Source organism: Pyxicephalus adspersus, chromosome 2, assembly GCF_032062135.1.
Source record: "Pyxicephalus adspersus chromosome 2, UCB_Pads_2.0, whole genome shotgun sequence".
In the NCBI taxonomy this organism is placed as follows: Eukaryota; Metazoa; Chordata; class Amphibia; order Anura; family Pyxicephalidae; genus Pyxicephalus; species Pyxicephalus adspersus.
The window spans coordinates 122,779,458-122,801,841 of record NC_092859.1 but is presented as its reverse complement, the minus strand read 5'-3'; the positions used below and the strand labels follow the sequence as shown (position 1 = coordinate 122,801,841).

Genomic DNA, 22,384 nt, shown 5'->3' with positions numbered 1-22,384 from the left:
TAATTATTGCACTATTTTCTATTAATTATTGCACGTGTGTACATAGCCTTAGTCTAACCCAGTGAACTTGCTTACTGGAGGGGAGATCATACCAATAACATCATCAGTAAACTGCTACACTGTGATTTCCCATAGAAAGGGCAGGGTGGTGACACTGTATACACACTGTATTTCCCAACTGTATGAGAGGATAGTATCATGACGTATCAGAAGTATAAAACATGAATCTCATCCATTACAATTACAAATTTATAAGTAAAAATAAAAGAAATAAAATATTCACAAATATTTGTTTCAACTGTATAGCTAGCTGGAGTTTAAAGACAATCTACATTTTTGAAAGCATTTTGAAAGCACAGAAAATATTTCCTAGTTCAAAAGTAAAAAAATCAACACATTAGATTGATGTGTTCAGGGAAAATTACAGTATAAATATGCTAATAAATAGAACTTCTATTGCTTATATGCATTGTGCAGTTTCCACAGGCCCCATTCTGTTTGATGGGCACACCTGCAGTTTGCAAGCTCTGAAATCTGCTGGAATGAAGCCATTCTGTTTGATTACAATCATCACACTGCCTAAATTCCAGGAGATTAAAATTTATATGGAGAATGGAAGCAAGCAGGCCTGTGCATTATTTAAAATAAATACTGTAATTTGGGATACACTATTGTGTGCACACTGTATTAAGCATGTGTAGATATAAATCAAGAACTGTATTTGAACATACCCCACTATCAGTCCGACATTTTCTTTGTTATTTTAACTTGAACATATTACAGTGTATTACAGAGATGCATAACAACCCTCAAGATATTTGGCAGGCAATGTCAGCTGTAAAGTGCATATAGAGTTATGAATGTCAAAAATAAAGCTCATCAATTACAAGGAAAAATATGATCGAGGATAATATCCGTAAATGACATGCAATATGTTATCTCCGACACAGGGAATGAATAGGTAGAAAAAGGTGGTAAGTAATATTAGAATGGGAATCTAATCTGCAAATGTCAAACAAAGGTACATTTAATAACCAGTAAACCCAATACGCCCAATAGGCGTTCTCCAGCGACGCCCGGCATCTTCTTCCCCTGGCCATGCTGGCAGGGCATTGGTGTAATCTGGAAAAGCCCAGACGGCATCTGCATCCCGGGTGTGTGAACGTTGGGGACGTGAGGCCAGGGGAAGCAGATGCTGTCCGGGCATCTGCTCGCGAGCGTGTAGCTGGAAGGCAGGACTGTGCAGCTGAGAGGTAGGACCAGGCGGGAAATTTAAAATACTAAGTATTTTTAAATGTACTGCTTTTACATTTAAAAATACTTAGTATTCATACCGCCAGGGAGGTTAGAACATTTTTAGGTTATTTGATGGAGTAGTAAATGCTTTAAAACCATATTGACACAATACCATTATGCAAATTATTATACAGTATTTATATTGTGCCAAGATAATACGCAGCTCTTTACAAAGTCCATAGTTATATCACTAACTGTCCCTCGGAGGCGCTCAAAATCTAATGTTCCCACCTTAGTCGTATGTCTTTAATGCAGTCTAAGGTCAGTTTTTGGGGCGAAGCAAATAAACCTAACTGCATGTTTTTAGAATGTGGGAGGAAACCCACGCAAACACAGAGAGCACCTGCAAACTCCATGCAGATAGTGTCCTGGCAGAGATTTAAAGCTGGGACCTAGCACTGCAAAGGCTAGAGAGCTAACCTCTGAGCCACTGTGCTGCCCAAATAATGTGCAGATTCATCATCTGCACATTCATAATGTGAATCTCCTATTCCACCACATAGCAAAAGTGACTGTGGAGGCCATTTGAGCACAGTAAACTTATTGTCATGTACAAGAAACCAGTTTGAGCTATGTGACATGGTGCCATATACTTCTATACTTCAGAAAATGGGTGCAGTGTGGTTATAAAGGGATAGACATCGGCACCAACAACCATGCAATGTTCAGAGTCACCTAAATCACTTTTCTTCCTTATTCTGATTTTGGGTCTGAACTTCAGCAGGTCTTACCAATGTCTGCATGTCTAGTTGATATCATGTGATTGACTGTTTAGATATTTGAGTTAACAAACAGTTGAACGGATGTACCTAATTAAGTGGCCAGTGAGTGTATATGTATAATGTGTATCCCAGGCTTTACAAAAAGAACATTTAGTAACTCAATTATAATAGAGGGTAACAGATTAATTTCTTAAAGAAACAAGCGACAGACAGGTACATGCTATCCACCTATTCCATGGTATGAAAATGCCTTTGCACATGATAGTAAATACATAATTCATTTGTATACTCCAGATTTCACGCAGATGATCTTCAGGTAAAGTTGGGACAGAAAAATAATTTTACCATTATATGATGTCCACGGACATACATACATGGATGCCCATATCACATATGCAATACATATATGCAAGTTCTGCAACCATCTTCAGTATGATAAAAAAGTAAATCAATCTATCAAAATCTGAAGGATGCTCTGTTTTATTGAGATGATCAGACCTGAGCACAATGCCTTGAATTTTGTTGTATATGAGTTTCTGTTAAAAAACTAGCATAGGCTTATTTTTTAACTTCTTTATAAAACCACAAAGCCTGGAAAGTGAGGAAACTAGCACAGCATTCATGGCACAGGAAAAGCTGCCCTCCCTATAAGTCAAACAATAACCTAGCAATTTATTACCCTACTAGTCCCCTAGTCCTGGAGTCCATCACTATTCAGGTCATAAAGGACCCTTAAGTCAATATCACACCATCCTATATTTCATTCTGACATTGGATCCAGAAAAGATATCCCCAATCTTTGTATTCATATGTGAATTGACCAACACTTGTTCCACATACATAGACAACATACAAATATTTTTATTACATTTGTTGTGAATACTAGAAATACCATTTATTCCCATAGTTTGGTGAAAAAGATTTTCCTATAAAAACTTATAATACCTAGACTAATAGATATTTGTCATATCCACCAGACCAGTGGGGAATTTATGTCTTTATAAACCTTGGGCAGGATATAACACACTGAAGAACAGCAACATATGTTATGCTTTTGTTTTAGAGACAAAATCTATCTCTACACCTCTCCATCATCATGGCGTCAACTAATATTTATTATGAAAGCAGAACTTGCAATATAATGCACAGCCTATTTCCTAGATAATTATACCGTCACACAACCATCCATGCAAGGTGGATTGTGTTGTATGATATTTATGAGGTGTTTTTTGTTTGCTTAGTCAGTGTCCACATTTCTTGTGACAGTAATCTTTACTGACTTTATCTTTTTTTTGCTGGGTAACTATCTCTTCACCTTCCCTTTCAGAGTTCAATTAATGCAGTGCTGATGATATGACGTCAGAGTCCCAGAGTTGGATCCAGTGCCGATGTGTACAGGCTCTAACCATCAGGCACCACCCTATTCTCCCCCCTTCCTCTCTGGGTTACTCAGCTTAATATTTTACAACCTACCTCAATGCTTGTGACTCCCTCCTCTTGGCTGCAGTGGCTATACAAATATTCAAACCCCTGTGGTGGTGTCATAGGGGCTATAATGACAAAACAGATGACAAATAACAAATTAAGTAAAAAAATAAGTACCGTAAGTGAAATGCTTTGTGAGAAGAGTGAAAGGTTTTTTTTTCCCCAGGTGCTGCCTGGAGATAGACCTGATCTTTCACACAGCTTGTTCAATTTTGTCTATTTAATAAAGGTTCTACAGAAAAGAAAAACCTACCAGTATATCAAGGTAGAAATATTTCTGGTTATGACTTAGGCTGTGTACACACATTAGATTTTTGTTGTTGGAAAGGATCTTTCAGGATCCTTTCCAACAACAAAATACTGAAAGATGAATGAACAAGCTCTGTACATACAGCTCTCTTCTGCTCTATGGAGAGGGGAGAACAGTGGAGCGGCACCCCGCTGTGCTTTCTCCCCTTCACTTTGATTGCGGTCGTTTATTGTTTGTCATTCATTGATCCACCAGGACGAATCAATGATCGACGTTGGAAAGGCTGCTGTACACACGTCAGATTCTCATTTGATATTAGAACTGAAACAATAATCCGACGAGAAATCCCTGACGTGTGTACATAGCCTTATATGAGCTGATCAGGAGGATGCACAGGATCATCTAGCTCTTTCCTTCTTAGCCATCTTGTCCCTTGGCCGCCCCTTTCAATGAATGGATTTTGGGTCTGCTAATTGTAGAATCTCGGCATTACATGTAGGTGTTACCAGAGAAAGGAAGCTATGTACATCCTCCATGACCTCTCCCCCAGTCATGATCTGCTTGCAATGCATAGACAAGCACAGAAACAAAATGGCAATGTCACTCTGTAAATAATAATTTTGTAATGCAAACAGAAATGTTTTAACAAATCATATTAGCATGGTGGTGACAGCATCCAAGGGAGGCAACTTATTTGCAGGAAAAACTTCAACTTCAAATAGTATACTAGAGTATTTTAGAAGACATTTTCACCATAGTTAGCAAGTTTTCTAAATAAATAAATGTAACCCTTCCTTACATTTATTCTCCACAGGTGGACACATACAACAAACTGTTGTTATATTTATTCATGTTAAAATATGGTGACATTATCAGGGTATCACATTGGCAGAGGTTTCTCTATAAAAAGAAAGCTGCACTTGAGCAAAAGTGCTAAGCATTTGCAAAATGATGTCCTACTCAAATCATAACCTCTGTGCACAATACAGATAAAACTTATGTTTTATATTTAATGACTTTACATTTCTCTTTATGCCTTATCACATTGCAAAATGATCAACTTACGTATACAACTAACATTACATGCTTCATCTCTGGACATTTAGACTACAGGAGTGCTAACACTTAATGGGCAACAATATTTGTACATGACTTTGTGGGCAATTTATCAAACATATTCCCAAAATTCTTTAGCCAACATGCAGTAGTCTCCCAGTAATTTCCAATGAATATACCTCAGTTTAAGTATCGGCAAAGCATCCCACAAATGTGTATATGGCAGCTTCCAAATACACATCAATACAAGTGAATTAACAAGTGCTGTTCACTTACAATCTTAGAAGTACAATGGCAATTATACAGACACAGATTAACTGAATTGAATGTACTGAGAAGGGGCAATATAATCACCTTGTATAAGTACATAAGTGGTCCATTACTTAAATACAGAGCAAAGGTGTTTACAATATAGTCATGAAAAAAAGGTGGATATAAAGTCTACTATTTGCTTTTGAAAAAGCTTTGCTGTAAAAGCTATACAAATGTGCATTAGTCCTCCTGTCAGGTTGTATTACCATTGGAGGTTTTATTACAGAGATTCCTTCACTCCCTAGCTGGTGAGAATGTTCAATTAGGACCTGAAGGAACTCTCTACATACCTATTGATGTCTAGTACCTTTTAATGTAGTACATAGAATATAGACATTCTAATTATAATTACTGTTGTTTAACCCCTCTAACCTTTCTAAAGGGCCACATAAAGGCCAGGATGGTATAAAAATGAGTAAAGTGTGTGTGTGTGTGTGTGTGTGGGGGGGGGGGTCTGTAGTCTTAAACCGCTCCCTGTGCTACAGTGACACTTCTCTTGCTCTATAAATGCATTACAGTGAGTAAGCATTGTCACCCATAGAGCGTGTTACTAGAAGGACCACTTTTTTGTAGATGGGTAAGCTGCAATATATTGTACTTTTGTTCTGGTGTTTAGATACACTTTAACAGTACCTCATAGCTCTGTAATCTCAAAGTTTTGTAGGCATAGGTCCATTGTCATATAATTGCAGCCAGTGCTTATGTCTGTAGATGACATCAGATTGCACCCATCACCCAACACGTTACTTCTGCCTGCACTGAGAGCTGACTATGTGTGTTTATAGAAAAATCATTCTACAAAATATATATTTTTTATATTTTGTGCTTTACAACCATCCACCTCCTGATGGGTATGACAGCTTTACACAGAAGACTATCAGGCTTCACCAGTCTCTTTGTGTAAGCTTAATTCATGAGATACTGTATAGAATTCTTTCTTGATGTGATTACTGCCTTCCCTATCTCTACTCCAAGAGGAGGACATTTAAATGTAAATCAATAGCTTTCTTGGCTGCAGAGCAAAGCAATACCATTGTTCTATAAAAGGAAAATGTTTACCATATTTGAAAGTGTTTTCTCCATAATCATGAAGGTGGATGTCTAGCTTATATGTGTAATGTATTTTTTTCCAGTACAGATGGGCATATATGGCAGTTATCTGGTAGAATAAGGGCAGGTTTACACCAGTTTGCAGAGTTAATTTTCTTCTATGTCATCCAAACTCTTTCCAGGGTCGCAGTTTGGTTTCCAAGCTTCTATTTAAGCTATACTATATGATGGCACTGTATGCTCACAGATATGCTTATTACATCGAGAAATTTATGGAACATGTGGTGTAGATATTATTGTTTCATGATCTGAATCCTTTCTCTAAGACATTATTTTAGGTTGATAAGTAGATGTAAATTGTTGGCATAAAATAATAATCATAATATCAAACAGAAATGATGTGTGTTTTAAAAGATAGGATATATATACATTTATCATTTAAATTAAAGTTTGGCATATAAAAAATATTTATTAGTAAAACTTTGCTTTTTTTTAATTGCAACCAGTATGTGAATTTTTAGAATATTTTTTTCATGATTAACTGTTAAGCTTCTATGTTGAAAAAGCCCAATGTGATCCTGTCCCTGGGATAAAATATTCCAGCCATAAGCACCATGTAAGAGTGTGTGTTGAATGCTTACCATTTAAAGAGATATTTTGCTTTTTTCAGTGGGCCTGATGTTTTAAAGTTATCCAAGGTTGGAGAGGATACACTTTCAAAAGTGAAGCTGGGTGATCCAAGAAAACCTGGAATGGATCTGGTCCAAGATTCTAAACATTTGCTAGGAATTAGCTCTTCAGGGCAGGGTCCTCTCCTCCTGTATCACTGTCTGTTTTAGTCTGTCATTTGCAATCCCTATTTAATGTACAGCACTGCGTAATATGTTGGCGCTATATAAATCCTAATAATAATAAATTCCATGTTTGCTGGATCACCCAGCCTCCCTCATGAAAGTGTACAAGTGGTATCTTATGTTCCCCCTTAGTGGTATTGTGTATAGAGTGGAACATTTATATTGACTGTATCTTGAAGAACAGAATAGTTTCTGTTACCATAAATACCTAATTATTATTTCAGTATCTCTATGCACTACTAACTGTTATATCCACCTTTGAGTTCTGCTGCTGCACTACACTCTGCCTCTAAGTGTAACTGCCTATTTTAAAGTTTAAAGTTTATTGTTATATGTACAAAGTACAAATTCCAAATACAATAAAATGCTTACATGTGTTCATTCTCTCAGTGTAACTAAAAAAAGAAAATGAGTAATGACCTTTTGTATGTATTCCCATTTCTAAACTAGCATTGAACAGGGACTCATTACTGTTTTGGCCTCCTTGGCAACTTGGCATGATTATAATGTTTACAACAGTAAGAAACTCAGTGCCATATCCTAGCTATTAAACATGCATTTGACAAATAATTGTTTTGGGGTCTGGGCTTTTTATGTCAGTGGGTGCTTTATTCTGTCCACGTGCCTCCGTGTATTTTTTCCCTCTTGTTCTTGTACCCCTGTGCAGCAATACCAACTATACAGTCAGTATGTTCTTTCCCACAATGAGTAGATGTATAGCTGTGGGAGAATGAGAAGGATATAAATGTGTAGCTGGTTATGTAAGGTGAAAATACCTGATCCACATTTGGTGTCTATGGCCGGATTTAATGTCTGTATTAACTATAAAATGCACTTAAGTTAGGTAGGCTGCACTAAATGAAATTTTTATGCTTTCACTGAGTTGCAGTAAAAATTCTCAATATGGTAATATGATTTTAAATGGCTACTAAAACTTACCAAATGACTATAATTCAGTGCCAGTGCATGATGCAATTTTTTTTGTTTTCTGTCCCTTTTGCTTATTCATTTTTCAGTACTTTTTAGGTTTGTACTTTTAAATCTACAAAATGGAATGCCTGCAAAATTTGTGTCTGGTAAATAGGTCTACTCAGGCTTGATGCTACAAAATTTAAAATGGAGAAAATTCATTATTGAATTTCAGATTGTTGAAATTCTAAATTACATATGTAATACACAAGATTTTATTGAGTTCTTAATATTCATTCCAACTGCTAGTATGTCCATCCTTAAAAATTGGAGTGGGGTGTTGGTGCTGCAGCACACACCTAAGTACTAGGGGGTCTATTTATAAAGGAGTGAATATGATAATACATCTGACAACACAGCCAGTCTATCTTCTAGCCTTTGACCAAAGGTCTCAAAAGGACTGTCACCCCCACTAAGTGACAAATGTGCCTGGACCTGGCTGGGAACAAGTAAGTGATGATGGCATCAAGGTTGGTTATGGGGATGCCTTTGAGGACCTACAGCCTACGTGTTTTTGGTAAGCAAGGGTCAGGGAGGTTAATGTTAAGTTTATGATAATTTTTATGTTAATGATGTTTTTAATGTGAAAGAGGAATTTGATGTTAGGCATTATTGTTATATATATATGATTATGATTATTTATCATTTAGAATTGTAATAAACAACTATTACAGCCATTTTAAACTGCAAAAAGATGGTCTTGAATTTTTTTTCAGGGAATTGGAAGGGGAGTTCGGGGAGGTTGGGTATGAGGTTGCAGTTTGTGGGAAGGACTTCTGGTATCCCTAAGTCATGGGAAATATGTTCATATGGTAAAAGGTTAATTGTTTTGTAGATAATATTATAACAACTCAAAATGATCAGACTGAACAGAGAAGTCTGTAACAGAATTTAATCTGGAGCATCTACAAGTTTTCTGCTACCAAACAAGAAGACAAAATTAGTAGCTAAAATGGCATTTCAAGGCATGTTTTTTTTCTTGTTTTTTTCCCCTGAATAATTCTGGAATTTGATCTAACATTGAAGTTGAAGGGAAAGGGAAACCGGTCTGACCAGTCTGGAGCTCTTGTTTCATACTGGTAACTGATTTCTTTGAGTGGAAAACCTCTCTCCCTGGCCATTGTCAGAACACACCTGTTAGTCAGCAGGAGACTGGCAAAGGAACTTTCTGAGGGAAAATGGAGTCAAACACAACAAAAGTTTGCTACTTTGTGCTCCTTCTCCTGCACCTATCTGGATATTTGTCAGCCACGTTATGTCCCAATGGACAGTTTGTTCTTAATGCCCAGTGTGTGGACTGCCACCCAAGCTGCGAGGAATGTAATGGACAAGAACTTTACGAGTGTACTGAGTGTGGGATAGGTGAGTGACTCTTTATCTTTGTCATTGGGAATTGTCACAGCTTTACTAAATCCATAAGCACATGTTTTTCTAAAAAACTGTGTACATATAAATTATATTATGACTTATTACAGTTATTAACTGTTGCTAAAAGATATTTAAGGTTCAAATATTTGCGTTTATTTTTAAAACTGAAATACCAGCATTAAAGATGAATTTCCTTTGAACATTACTTTAGCAAAACCAGGTTTTATTATTTATTATATTAAATCTTGATGTGAACATCTTTTTTATATTTTTTTAAAATCATATATATTTAAAGGTTGACCTTCATCTCCTAATATTGCTAACACTTAAGGTTCCAAAGTACTGACTCATGCTGCCTTACAGATGTAGTTACATATTTGTCCTACTGAAATAAATAGTAAGTCTATGGAGACAAAAGAAAACATATTCAGTAAATATTTTTCATCTATACGTGCACTTTTCCCCATGTGGAAATGGTATGTTTGGGGCTGCCCCATAAAAATTAAACTGCACTGGGGGGTCATTCACTGAGGTCTGCGCTGTGCAGCATATACTGTATACACAGTGGACCCAGACCCATAAGGGCCAGAGAAAGTGGTTTTGTTTTACCTAAGTGGTACATTGTGGTAATAATGGGACACCCTGGCCCCGCTATTTTGAATATTATGGAAGATGCAATAATCCACACAATTATTAAATATTACTCACAAATTACTTCTTAACATAAAATTAGAAGGCTTTCAGGATCTGCCATTTTTTCTTCCATTTAAAAATGCCAGTGTCCTGACATCTTGATCGAGTACTTGGAATCACTGATATAGAAGAGGCAGGCAGATTGGGAAATATAGTCAGAACACTACATACTTTTTACATGCTTCAGAAACTATTGGATCAGTGGGCCTGGTTTAATAAAGCTCTCTAAGGCTGGAGAGGATACACTGTCATCAGTGAAGCTGGGTGGTCCAGTAAACCTGGAATGGATCTGGTCTAGAATTGACAGAAAATGTGCTAACAAATAACAAATTACTTTTAGGAAATTCATTTCAGGTTTTATGGATCACTCAGGTTCACTGATGAAAGCCTTGCAGAACTTTAATAAATCAGGCTTGGTGTCTTTTTTCAGAAGGAAATGGTAACAAGGATTATTTTCTCAGTATTATATATATTTGTAATATATAATATAATATATTGCAAATTACTTGCAAATACATGGATGTAGTAGTTGAATTATTTTCTTTTACATATTTATTTTCCCTTAATTTTGCCTAATTTTCTAAATAAGTAATAGTATACCTAATAAATATTGTACTTCTTGCAGTAGGTTGACAATGTTCACTCACTGTGCTTTATCAATGAAAGTAGAATTGCTACCCTAGGAAAGTACTACAAAACACCCACCCATCTTCTCTTCTGCCTAACATACGGTTGAACTGGGAACTAACTGATAAGACTGCAGCGCAATCTAGTTGAGTTCTTAGCTCACAAGATTTCGGGCTTGATCAACAGAAATTTATCTATTATTAATAAACAGATATAACAAAAATATATTTAAGAGTCCAAAAGGGAGAAAATTGGAGAGGTACATTGTTAGGGTTATAGGACCTCAAATGTAGACCCTTGCGGATCTTTCCTGTGTTGGATTAGTTTAAATGATTGCTCTGTGGGGTGTATTGAGTACTCTATGGAAAACATAGACACTGTCAGTTGACACATAGTTAGCTCATCCACCTGACCAGTATTTATCCATCTTGGCTGCTAAATATGGGCTTTGTTTCCAATGCTAATAAATAAAAAGGATTTTTCTAGTAAAGATGACAAGCACATTTAAATATTGTCAACATTTTCTAATTTATATAAATTTGTATCAATCAATAACGCCCTTAATTTGTTTCTTACAGTTACACATGAATAGCAAAAGACTCATTTTCATCCTTACACCATTAAGTCCCTTTACTTATTCTTTAAACCAATAGCTGACTTATGAGAGTATAGTATGCAGCCTATACATGTATAGGACTTTGATAATTAAAGTAAGCTCATCCTTTAAAATATACCGAGTGAGGCAGTAAACCTGTACAAAAAAATCACTTGAAATTTACAACAAAAATCAGATTGATTATATTTTAGCACACAAAGGTGTGACCTTTCTTGAGAAACACATCTTTTTAAGTGTGCTGTACTGTTCAGATAAGAAAGAACAGGTGGAGGCGATTGTATAATAAAAGTTATTCATCACCTCTGCTTGTTATCTGAGGAATACATGCAGCACGGATACTGAATACAGCAGAAACATGTTGACTCTGCACTTCTCATTATATTAAATGCAGCTTCACAAGCCATGGAGAGACAGCAGAGTGCACAGCAAAGGTAATCATTCCCTGAGAGGGAAAAAATTGACTTTTTACAGGTTATCCAACAATTAAAGGATGATTCCCACAGCTCCATTCATGACATGAGCAAAGCTGTGGAACTCCTGACAGTGTGGGATCCCCAGGCACTAAAGGGCAAATGAGGACAAGTCTCCCCATTCACCTCTAGTGCTCCTTGATTGGCTGAGGAAAAGAAGCTCAAAAAAGGAGAGCTCAAGCATCTTCCTTTACTCAGTAAATGACTGAGCTCTGCTCTGCTCTGCTGGTAGCTTCGCTTTCTTGATTGCTCCTGCAGCCGGAATGGAGCTGTGGCATGTCTTCTGCATCCAAGAACACATGCTACAGTTCCACTAGTGCTGCGGGAGCAATCAAGAAAGAGGAGCTTCAGCATAGCAGAGCTCAGCTGAATGCTCCACTCTGTGATTGCCATTCAGCATTAGAGGTAAATGGGGACAAGTCTCCCCATTCAAGTCTAGTGCTGAATGGCTGAGAAAAGGGAAACCCTGATGACAACTCAAGCATCATCAGGATTTCCCATTCTGCAGCCAATCACGGAGCACTAGAGGTGAATGGGGGGACTTGTCCTCATTTGCCTTCTAGTGCCTGGGGATCCCACACTGTCAGGAGTCCCAGGCTGTGCTCATGTCATAAATACAGCCATGGGAATCATCCTTTTTTTGTGGGATAACCTGTAAAGAAAAAAATTACCAGTTACAAAAAACACACACCTTTAATAAATTGCTTTGACATTAAAGTCGCGTCTTATTTTTTACACACATTTTTACCCCTGCACTCATTCCCTAGGGTGGGGTGGCGGAGATCTGGTAGTCTCCCTATGAAAGAGGGCTTCCAGATTCCAAAGTCCTACTTAAAAAGCTTATAAAAGCCCCCATTGTTTTCAATGGAAGCTTTCATAAAATTTTTGATTTTAAAAACATTGCGAGGAATGTTATCTATAAATTACATCTATATATAATATATCTATATATTACACAGCAGCAGGCCTCCACAGCAAAGTAAGACCAGGGGCCATGGGTCTCAGTCAGCTCACATATATAAGGCCTGTGCACAGCTTAGAGTTGTCATGATGTCTGAATACCAGGTAACAGGCAGAGGGACATAGTGTCACCCAAAGCTCCTCAAGCTAACATGATGTATTTTCTATTCTGTCTACACCAGGGGTCAGCAACCTTTACTATCAAAAGAGCCATTTTGCCTCCTCTTCCACTAAAGAAAAATAGTCTGGAGCCGCAAAACAGCAAAGATTTCCCTCTTGTCCTTTGTAATGGTCTTAAAGTGAATAATTGGGAAGAGAGTTCTCTATATGGACTTTTTATATATTTATACAGTGTGATCATATCCCCCACTTATAAGTCTCTTCTTAAGGGAGAATAATTTCAGTTCAGCTAATCTCTCCTCATAGCTGAGCTCCTCCATTCCTTTTATTAATTTAGTTGCCTTTCTCTGTATTGTCTCATATTCCACAATGTCCTTTTTGTGAACTTGTCCCCAAAACTGGACTGCAAATTCCAGATGTGGTCTGACCAATGCTTTGTACAGCATACATATACAGTATATGTATATAAAAGTATATATATGTATATTTTTGTGTGGAAGAAGTTAAGAAATGTAAAATCATGTGTTTGCTATTCAAAATGAAATCAAATTCAAAACTATTTTGTTTCTGAAGTTTTGGTCATGACCTTTCATTGTCTCTTTTCTGTCCTGTATTGGGGGTCCTGTATGGGAGGAAGCAATGCTGCACTGCACATCATGCTAACGCATACAGGACTTCTGGTACCATGATCCCCAGCACTCCTGTTTGTTCATACTCTGTATTTACATACATTGGTGTGTACAGAAAGAGATGCTGTCTTCACAATGGGGAAAACATTGAACCAGGTGTGGTTAGGCAGGACCAGGTATAGCCAACTCCTAAAAAGCAAGCAAAGAGCTTGTGTGTTAGAATGTATTACTGTAGTCCCTATGAACACATCAAGCGTAACACTGACAAGCTGCCATAAATGTACAGTCAGTAATAGTAATCCTTGAAGCAAAGGTAGTGACGCAGACCTAAAATATCAGTCAGGATCTACAGCATTGTGTGAGGTTTGCTGGGAGGTTAGAAAAAACAACAGCAAAGGACAGAAAATGACTTTTATTGTTATACTACATGTTTAGCTTTAGCTAACTATATTATATAGCTTTAGCTTTGACTATATTGCTTGTTATTTAAGCACCTGCAATGGGAATGTTGTCCTGAGAATTATTGCACCTTTAGGATCTCAGGGCTGTTTCTTGTGGCAAGAAAATGGTTGGTCTTTGTCACTGTGTGGGGGTGTAAAAATGGCCAGTATATAAACAAGTGGAAAGTTTGCATTATGAAGGACTAGTGTCAGGGTTAGTTTAAGGGGGACCTTAGGGTAGGGCATTGCTCTCTGTGCTGGGAGTTTTGCACGATAAACTAGTAGCGCTAAGAGCTAAAATAGAACCCATGACAAAAATTTAAATATTAACAAAATACCCCTTGAAACATATTACTACAAAACAGCTTTTTCTGCAGAATTCACCTTCAATCCAGAGATTCCTCCATCAATAAATTGCTAGATGTTTCAGTTTGATGGCTAGTATTATTTCACCTAATTCCTTTGTGTCCAAGTTCTTCTAGACCTGCCTTATCCCATGGCTTGAAGTGAGATGTCACACAGTGATGAGCACTTCTCTCTATCACTTGGCTTTCTAGTTCTATTAGCACACCTGTCAGAACATGAATGGAAAGGCTCCTTGTGCTGCAATTTTCTTTCCCATTCCAGCCCTGACAAACAGAGTCTATAGAAAGCTGATTTTTTGAAACACTTTAAATACATTGACGTATTGCAGGTAAGAAAAATAAAAAGGAGAAGAAAAGTAAAAAGGAATCAAAAAGCATTACAAAGATTATTGATCAGGGTACAAAATAAAATTGAATAGGAGCAATAACTGACACAACAACTAGCTACGTTTTCAATGAAGACCACTTTTGACCAGATTTCTCCACCAGGTTTCACTGGTTTTAGCCATGTCTAAGCTGATAGTACATCTTCCAATTGCCCAGGGAAGTGAACATAACATAAATTGTTTATTGCCTGCGCTGTTTCCTTGGCATGACACTCTGTTTTTGGTCCTCAACATTTCAACATTGTTTTTTCCTTGTTGACACAGTCCGATCACACTGTGTTTTGTTGCTGTGCTTGGTCTTTCCTTGTGTACATTTTTTATACATTGAACTGTCTGCAGCAACCTCAATTTGTTAGCAGTGCAAAGTAGTGCATAGCACAGTTAGTACCTGGTCTTATTTAATGATTGTATTTTTACCCATATGCTATCTTGGTGACCTGTAGCATCTGTTTGCTTTTATTGTTTATACATGCACTGGACCATTCATTCCTGAATCCCTAAATGTAGTATCTGGGGGAACTGATAGTGTTTCAAAGGCCAAAAGTAGATACACCAAATATCAATTTAATTATATTTTTTTCTGTTTTTCAATTGTAGTTCGTCACATTAATAAAAAATAATCACAGCATTAATTTTGAAAGCATCCTGACTTTACAGTATTTTTTTTACAGGTTCTTAAAAACTTTTGCTCACAGTATATATATGGCATAGTTTACATTAAAACTATTGGTCGTTCCTACTTGATGGAACAGCTTTTAAGATGAGACAGAAAAAAGCTCTATTTAAAAATAATTGCACAATGTCTGAACTGTAGCAGTATGATTAAATCATATCATTGAAGACGATTGTCCAATTACAGTGACCTTGAACAAGGTGAGAGTTTACAGTGAGGAGCTCTCATTGAATTCCTGACTATATTTCAGGTTATTTTCTGGATGAGGAAAACCAGTGTGTTCCCAGCTGTCCACAGGGATTTTTTGGAGATCCATTCAGTCAAACCTGTGAAAAGTGCTCAGCGACCTGTGAAAGTTGTGCAGGAAGCAGTGAACATTGCTTGAAATGTAATACCAAAGATCATCATTTGTTTCTTCATGAAGGGAGCTGTCTTTCTGGTTGCCCAGAGTAAGTAAGGCTCAGCTGAATGTTTAAATAACCAGAATTATTTTTACAAATTTAAATTTTGTCCTTTAAGTTAACTATTGAAAAACGTATGCAAAATACTAGTCTCATCAATAAAAGTACCAACACAATGACACGCAAATATAAAGCTGAAAATACAATGTACCTGCTGGTAACCTCCGCCCTTCTGTATGTTTACCCACCAGGTATTTGTCCAGGTAAAAAACAAACCTTATACCCCAGTGTTTCTCCTTTCCCTTTTTGACATGGAGGAACCCCTTAAAATACCTTTTTGGTCTTCAGGGAATGCCCTACTATAATTACTATATCCACAGCTCTGAGTACATTAGTGTGGTGGTCTGCCAGAACCCTTACAGCCAAAAAGATCATTGGTGTCAGTTATACTGACCTGAGAGTCACAAACTGCTCATTGCTCAAGGAACCCCTAGCAAACCTAGCAGGAATCCTAGTTGATAAACACTGATATATTGAGGAGCTCTCATTGAATTCCTGACTATATTTCAGGTTATTTTCTGGATGAGGAAAACCAGTGTGTTCCCAGCTGTCCACAGGGATTTTTTGGAGATCCATTCAGTCAAACCTGTGAAAAGTGCTCAGCGACCTGTGAAAGTTGTGCAGGAAGCAGTGAACATTGCTTGAAATGTAATACCAAAGATCATCATTTGTTTCTTCATGAAGGGAGCTGTCTTTCTGGTTGCCCAGAGTAAGTAAGGCTCAGCTGAATGTTTAAATAACCAGAATTATTTTTACAAATTTAAATTTTGTCCTTTAAGTTAACTATTGAAAAACGTATGCAAAATACTAGTCTCATCAATAAAAGTACCAACACAATGACACGCAAATATAAAGCTGAAAATACAATGTACCTGCTGGTAACCTCCGCCCTTCTGTATGTTTACCCACCAGGTATTTGTCCAGGTAAAAAACAAACCTTATACCCCAGTGTTTCTCCTTTCCCTTTTTGACATGGAGGAACCCCTTAAAATACCTTTTTGGTCTTCAGGGAATGCCCTACTATAATTACTATATCCACAGCTCTGAGTACATTAGTGTGGTGGTCTGCCAGAACCCTTACAGCCAAAAAGATCATTGGTGTCAGTTATACTGACCTGAGAGTCACAAACTGCTCATTGCTCAAGGAACCCCTAGCAAACCTAGCAGGAATCCTAGTTGATAAACACTGATATATTCTGATGGAAAAAAAGCAGGCTTTATCCTTTTGAAAGAATGTTCTGGGTATAACAAGCTGATTTCAATAACCCTGAATTGTTTTGTAGCCTCCAACATCTTCTCCCGATGGACAGGCATATCTGAAACTATCTGACATTATATGCTTTATAAATGATGGGGTCAAGCAGATTTTTTTGAATTAAAACATATATTTACACAATTCCATTACCAAGTTAAACTGAAGTAGGACTCCTGAGCTTGTAAAGTTCACATTTGCTTTAGAATTTTGAACTGTTTGGTGACAAAGTACTTTTTTGTGCAGTGGCTATTTTGGGAATGCTGAAGGCTCATGTGAACCCTGTGATGGATCCTGCTGGACCTGTGATGAAAATAAAACAAAATGTTTGTCTTGTGTGGATGGTCTATACCTGGAGAACAGCATGTGCCTTCCAAATTGTTCCCTGAGGTATTATCCAGATGAAGATGGTATCTGTAAGCACTGTTCAGCCCACTGTACTGCCTGTACTGATGAAAGAACATGCCTTGGTACAAATTATCTTTATCTTTTTAGTTTTCTAAATAAATGAAAATGTTAGTTCTTCCTGCCATGTAAAAATGTTGGCTTGCTTATTGTTGTCTTTATTTTCAGTCAACCATTTTTTTCTTCTAAAAATTAATGTTTAAAAACAAATACAAAGAGGTGTTGTGTTAGGACCTTTATTACTAAAAAAAAACATTCTGCACCCCTCTGAAAATGTTTGCTTTATTTTAAAGAACTTTACATTACAAGTCTGAGCCCTCCTAACTATAAATTATATTTTGTCCATTGAGAGCATATGGCTAATCAATGATGTGTGTCAGAGGGTGGTAGATGATCAGGACTTAGACAGTAAAAACAAAAACAGTGTGCAGAACAGTCTTTTGACCAGAATTACTTCCTAAAGTTTAACATGACAAGTTTACTTTCCAATAGTAGAGAAAACAGTTTTTAATGTTCTAGAGAAAAATGTGGACATTCTTAAAAATTCTTACTGTTGAATATTTAGTTTGTTTTCATTTTTGTAGATATGAATCATTTTATTTAATCAGTGTAATGCATTTATGAATTCCAAACCAAAATGAAGTTATTCTAAGACAAATTACCCCTTTTGGATTTGTAAATGCTATCATACATGTTTTTAAATCTTTGTTTGACCATCCTATTAGGTCACAAGCAATGAGCCTGCAGCTAAGGCTGTTTAAATGGTCTAAAATCCTGTCCTTTATACTATTACAGGTATAGTGGCATCAGTGGCATTCCCTATTCTGTTTTTATAACTACTTTAAATATGAACTAAACAAGTAAATTAGTCCTCCAAAACAAAAAAAAATCACTTACCTTTATTTCTGCAGGGCAGTCGATCAGTCCGGAGGTCTTTTCTATCGGGTCCAGCGTCGTCCCGGCATCTGTCTTCATGCCGACATCCTGGGCGCCCTGGAGAACAGCATGTGCCTTCCAAATTGTTCCCTGAGGTATTATCCAGATGAAGATGGTATCTGTAAGCACTGTTCAGCCCACTGTACTGCCTGTACTGATGAAAGAACATGCCTTGGTACAAATTATCTTTATCTTTTTAGTTTTCTAAATAAATGAAAATGTTATTTCTTCCTGCCATGTAAAAATGTTGGCTTGCTTAATGTTATGTTGTCTTTATTTTCAGTCAACCATTTTTTTCTTCTAAAAATTAATGTTTAAAAACAAACACAAAGAGGTGTTGTGTTAGGACCTTTATTACTAAAAAAACATTCTGCACCCCTCTGAAAATGTTTGCTTTATTTTAAAGAACTTTACATTACAAGTCTGAGCCCTCCTAACTATAAATTATATTTTGTCCATTGAGAGCATATGGCTAATCAATGATGTGTGTCAGAGGGTGGTAGATGATCAGGACTTAGACAGTAAAAACAAAAAAATGACAGAACAGAACAGAAAAATGTGGACATTCTTAAAAATTCTTACTGTTGAATATTTAGTTTGTTTTCATTTTTGTAGATATGAATCATTTTATTTAATCAGTGTAATGCATTTATGAATTCCAACCAAAATGAAGTTATTCTAAGACAAATTACCCCTTTTGGATTTGTAAATGCTGTCATACATGTTTTTAAATCTTTGTTTGACCATCCTATTAGGTCACAACCAATGAACCTGCAGCTAAGGTTTAAATGGTCTAAAATCCTGTCCTTTATACTATTACAGGTTAGTGAGTCACTAGACAAACCAGAGATCAAACATCTACAAGCATGCATTTTTCAACTATTTGTCATCAGTGGCATTCCCTATTCTGTTTTTATAACTACTTTAAATATGAACTAAACAAGTAAACTAGTCCCCCAAAACAAAAAAAAATCACTCACCTTTATTTCTGCAGGGCAGTCGATCAGTCCGGAGGTCTTTTCTATCGGGTCCAGCGTCGTCCCGGCATCTGTCTTCATGCCGACATCCTGGGCGCCATCATCTTCTCCTTTTCTTGGTTCTTCTTCCTACATCACCCGACCCAGGCGCGAAATCAGGTCACATAGATGAGGGAAAAATTGCCAATCTCACTGCGCATGCGTGAGATCAGCAATTTTTTTCCCTTTTCACAAAAAGGCTCTTTCTGTGCATGCCCGAGATTCTCAGGCTTGCGCAGAAGGAGCACCCAAGGGCCTCCCGGGATGCGTGACCTAGGTAACCTGGGAGGCTTTGCGATCCCATTCATTCTCAATCGCCTAGGCAAAAAAAAGGGTGTTGAATTTTTACTTAACTTAAAAGGGTTGTCTACTCATATGTAAAGTGAAAATTGTGAGTTTAGGTTTAAAACGCTTTAAATGGTGGTCTTGGAGGGACTGAGAGCCAGACATATATCCGCGTATCAAACCATAATGTCTGGACTTGAAAACCTTTTTTTTGTAAAATTAGACAGACATTAGACAAAGAACAGTAGGCAGGCAGTACCAAATATGTAGCTAAAGGGTAATGTCACCGAGGTACATTAGCAGCTTTTGCAGAGCTTATATAATACCATAATACAAATTATTATGGTGTTATAATTAGTGCTATATCTGCATCCCATTTACCAAACACATTATATAAAAGAATAACTAGAAAAATGTAATAGCCTAGCATTTGGAGAGTGCATAAGAAATAATCCCAGCACAAATAATTTCTTGAAAAACTGTAAAATCGGTTTACATACATCAGATATAGTGCAAAGCAGCATATAATAAAAGCAAAACCCACATGAGCTAAAATTATTTGTGAAGAAATGTCATGCTGGCACAGCTCTAAATGTTTTCTGTGTTTTCTCTTGAAAGAATGCAGTTACTTATATCTTCTCTTCAATGGCACCTGCAAGGCTACATGCCCTAATGGTTACTATGAGGATCTTGATGCTGGAAGATGTGTTTCCTGCCACATCAGCTGTGAAACATGTTCAGGACCAGCAGAGGATGACTGTGAAATGTGTCCTCCTGACACCTCCAAGCTGTACAGAGGCAGGTGTCTGACCAGCTGTCCCAGTGGAACTTTCTATAACAGCCAAATCAGGGAATGTCAAGGTATGAGAGCTCCTGTTATTATTTTGTATGTAATATTTGTATATGAAGTAAACTTTTTGTACTATATTCTCATAATATACTCATAATATAATATATGTAAGTGTTCTGTTTAATTAAAATATTATATTTATATTATACTATGTTAGTGACATAGTAATGTAAGCTATACAGGCAAATAGGAATAATAATTGCTTGCTAAACCGATGGAACCTATGGCTCCCAGTGGAATTAGATATTTACAATTAGCTGAAAGTAACAGTGACTGGCAGAAAGTAACAAGCTTACAAAAGACTGTCATATGAAAACCTCTCAATAGTGGTAACAGATAAGAGATTTACCTGTTCATAAAAAAACTTCTGAGAGCATTTAGGATTTTGTGCAACAAGCAGTAAAAGAACTTTAAAACAAACCACTTGTACTGCTTGTACTGTGGAGATCACAAGAAGGACTCCAAAGTTAGGTCAGTCCCTAAGAAAGCTGGGCTTTTTGTGCTTCTGGTATGGGATTTGAAGATTAATTTCTCCACAAAGCTAATAGGTGCGTTATAGGTTGTTTTTAAAGTTTTTTTTATTGTTTTTTTTTAGATTATGTAAACACCTAAAGCAGAACTTAGAATAGAAAAATTAGAATAAAAAATACCAGCTACCTTTACTTCCACAGAGCCCCCAACCCCTCCACACCTGGCCTCGGTTTAGTCCAGCGCCATCCTGCATTCTTCCTTTGTCACGGCTCCAGGAGCTCTGCGCTCCCATTCAGCTTTTAAAAACAGAAGGGGAGGGTCTTCTAAAAAAAAAAAAAAAACATTAAGGGAAAAAAAAACAAGCAAATTTTCGTTTTTTATATAAAAGGGTTAAATACCCTTTTAAATAAAGTAAAACTTTTGGAGATAGGGCAGCTTTAGGTGTTCTGGCCACAGGTTCACTTTAAACCAGATACCAAAATCTACTGCAACGTTAATCTGTTTGAGACTATTTTGCAACCAAAAATGGGTTGTATGTAGTAAAACGTTTTATATAATTCTCATGAGAATATCCTATTGATTTTTAAATGGTTTGCATGCATAAAATGAAATAGGGAAAGGTCCTCACTGAGCTTGAGTTACAATGTCTGTAGTGCACAGGCCACTTTGAAGGTAAGCTAATTATTGTGGTTTTCTAAAGCTTTGTTGCTAACTGAGATGGAGCAGAATATTTTCTGAAATGTGCTTACTATTGCCGTTTTCTGATAATATTACAAGTACATCATTGTCTGCGTGTTTTGGATCTATGCCGCCATCTCTTTCTTCTGCCACAAACTGACATAGCAGCACGTTCTGCCAGCTCCTGGCAATTGCAGTGTAGGTCTGGTTCCTTTGGTCTAGAGAAATTGAATGGGTGAAATGGAATGTTACTCAAGAAAGAAATAAAACAGTGCCTAAGAATAGTCAGCTATCTGGCATTGGCATCAAAACTAAGATTAATACGTTACTACTCCATTTTTAAGAGATTGACTGTCTAAAATCATATGATAGAGGTTAGGATTCTGGATAAAAAGGTTGCTACACCTCTGATTCCACGCCCAGACAAAACCTTGTCATAAAATGAACCTAGGTTCTGATGGCAATCCCAGTCACACTCATATTCTCATATCCTACTATACAGTGATACAAAGAAAAATTAAGAAAATGAGATTCAAATTGATGAAGGTCATAACGAAAGGCACTAGGGTTCTAGCTTTTTTAAGCGGTTGTTTATTTTACATACATGGCAGGGGCCATAAATTGGTTAATTTATCATGAAGGGCATCACTCACTGAGTATCTTATAAAGATTTTTTCAATAAAGAATAA

The 22,384-nt window shown here is 36.9% G+C and overlaps 1 protein-coding gene across 1 annotated transcript in view; it reads left to right on the top strand.

The window, feature by feature from the left end:
• The first annotated feature begins 18,457 nt into the window (after nucleotides 1–18,457).
• The window catches only part of LOC140324408 (proprotein convertase subtilisin/kexin type 5-like), a 31,982-nt gene continuing 28,055 nt past the window's right edge, over nucleotides 18,458–22,384 (top strand). The window contains exons 1-2 of the mRNA XM_072402279.1: nucleotides 18,458–18,570; nucleotides 20,315–20,557. Of these exons, the coding sequence (XP_072258380.1) occupies nucleotides 18,465–18,570; nucleotides 20,315–20,557 (349 nt within the window). The 5' untranslated portion in view covers nucleotides 18,458–18,464. The remainder of the gene's footprint in view (nucleotides 18,571–20,314; nucleotides 20,558–22,384) is intronic.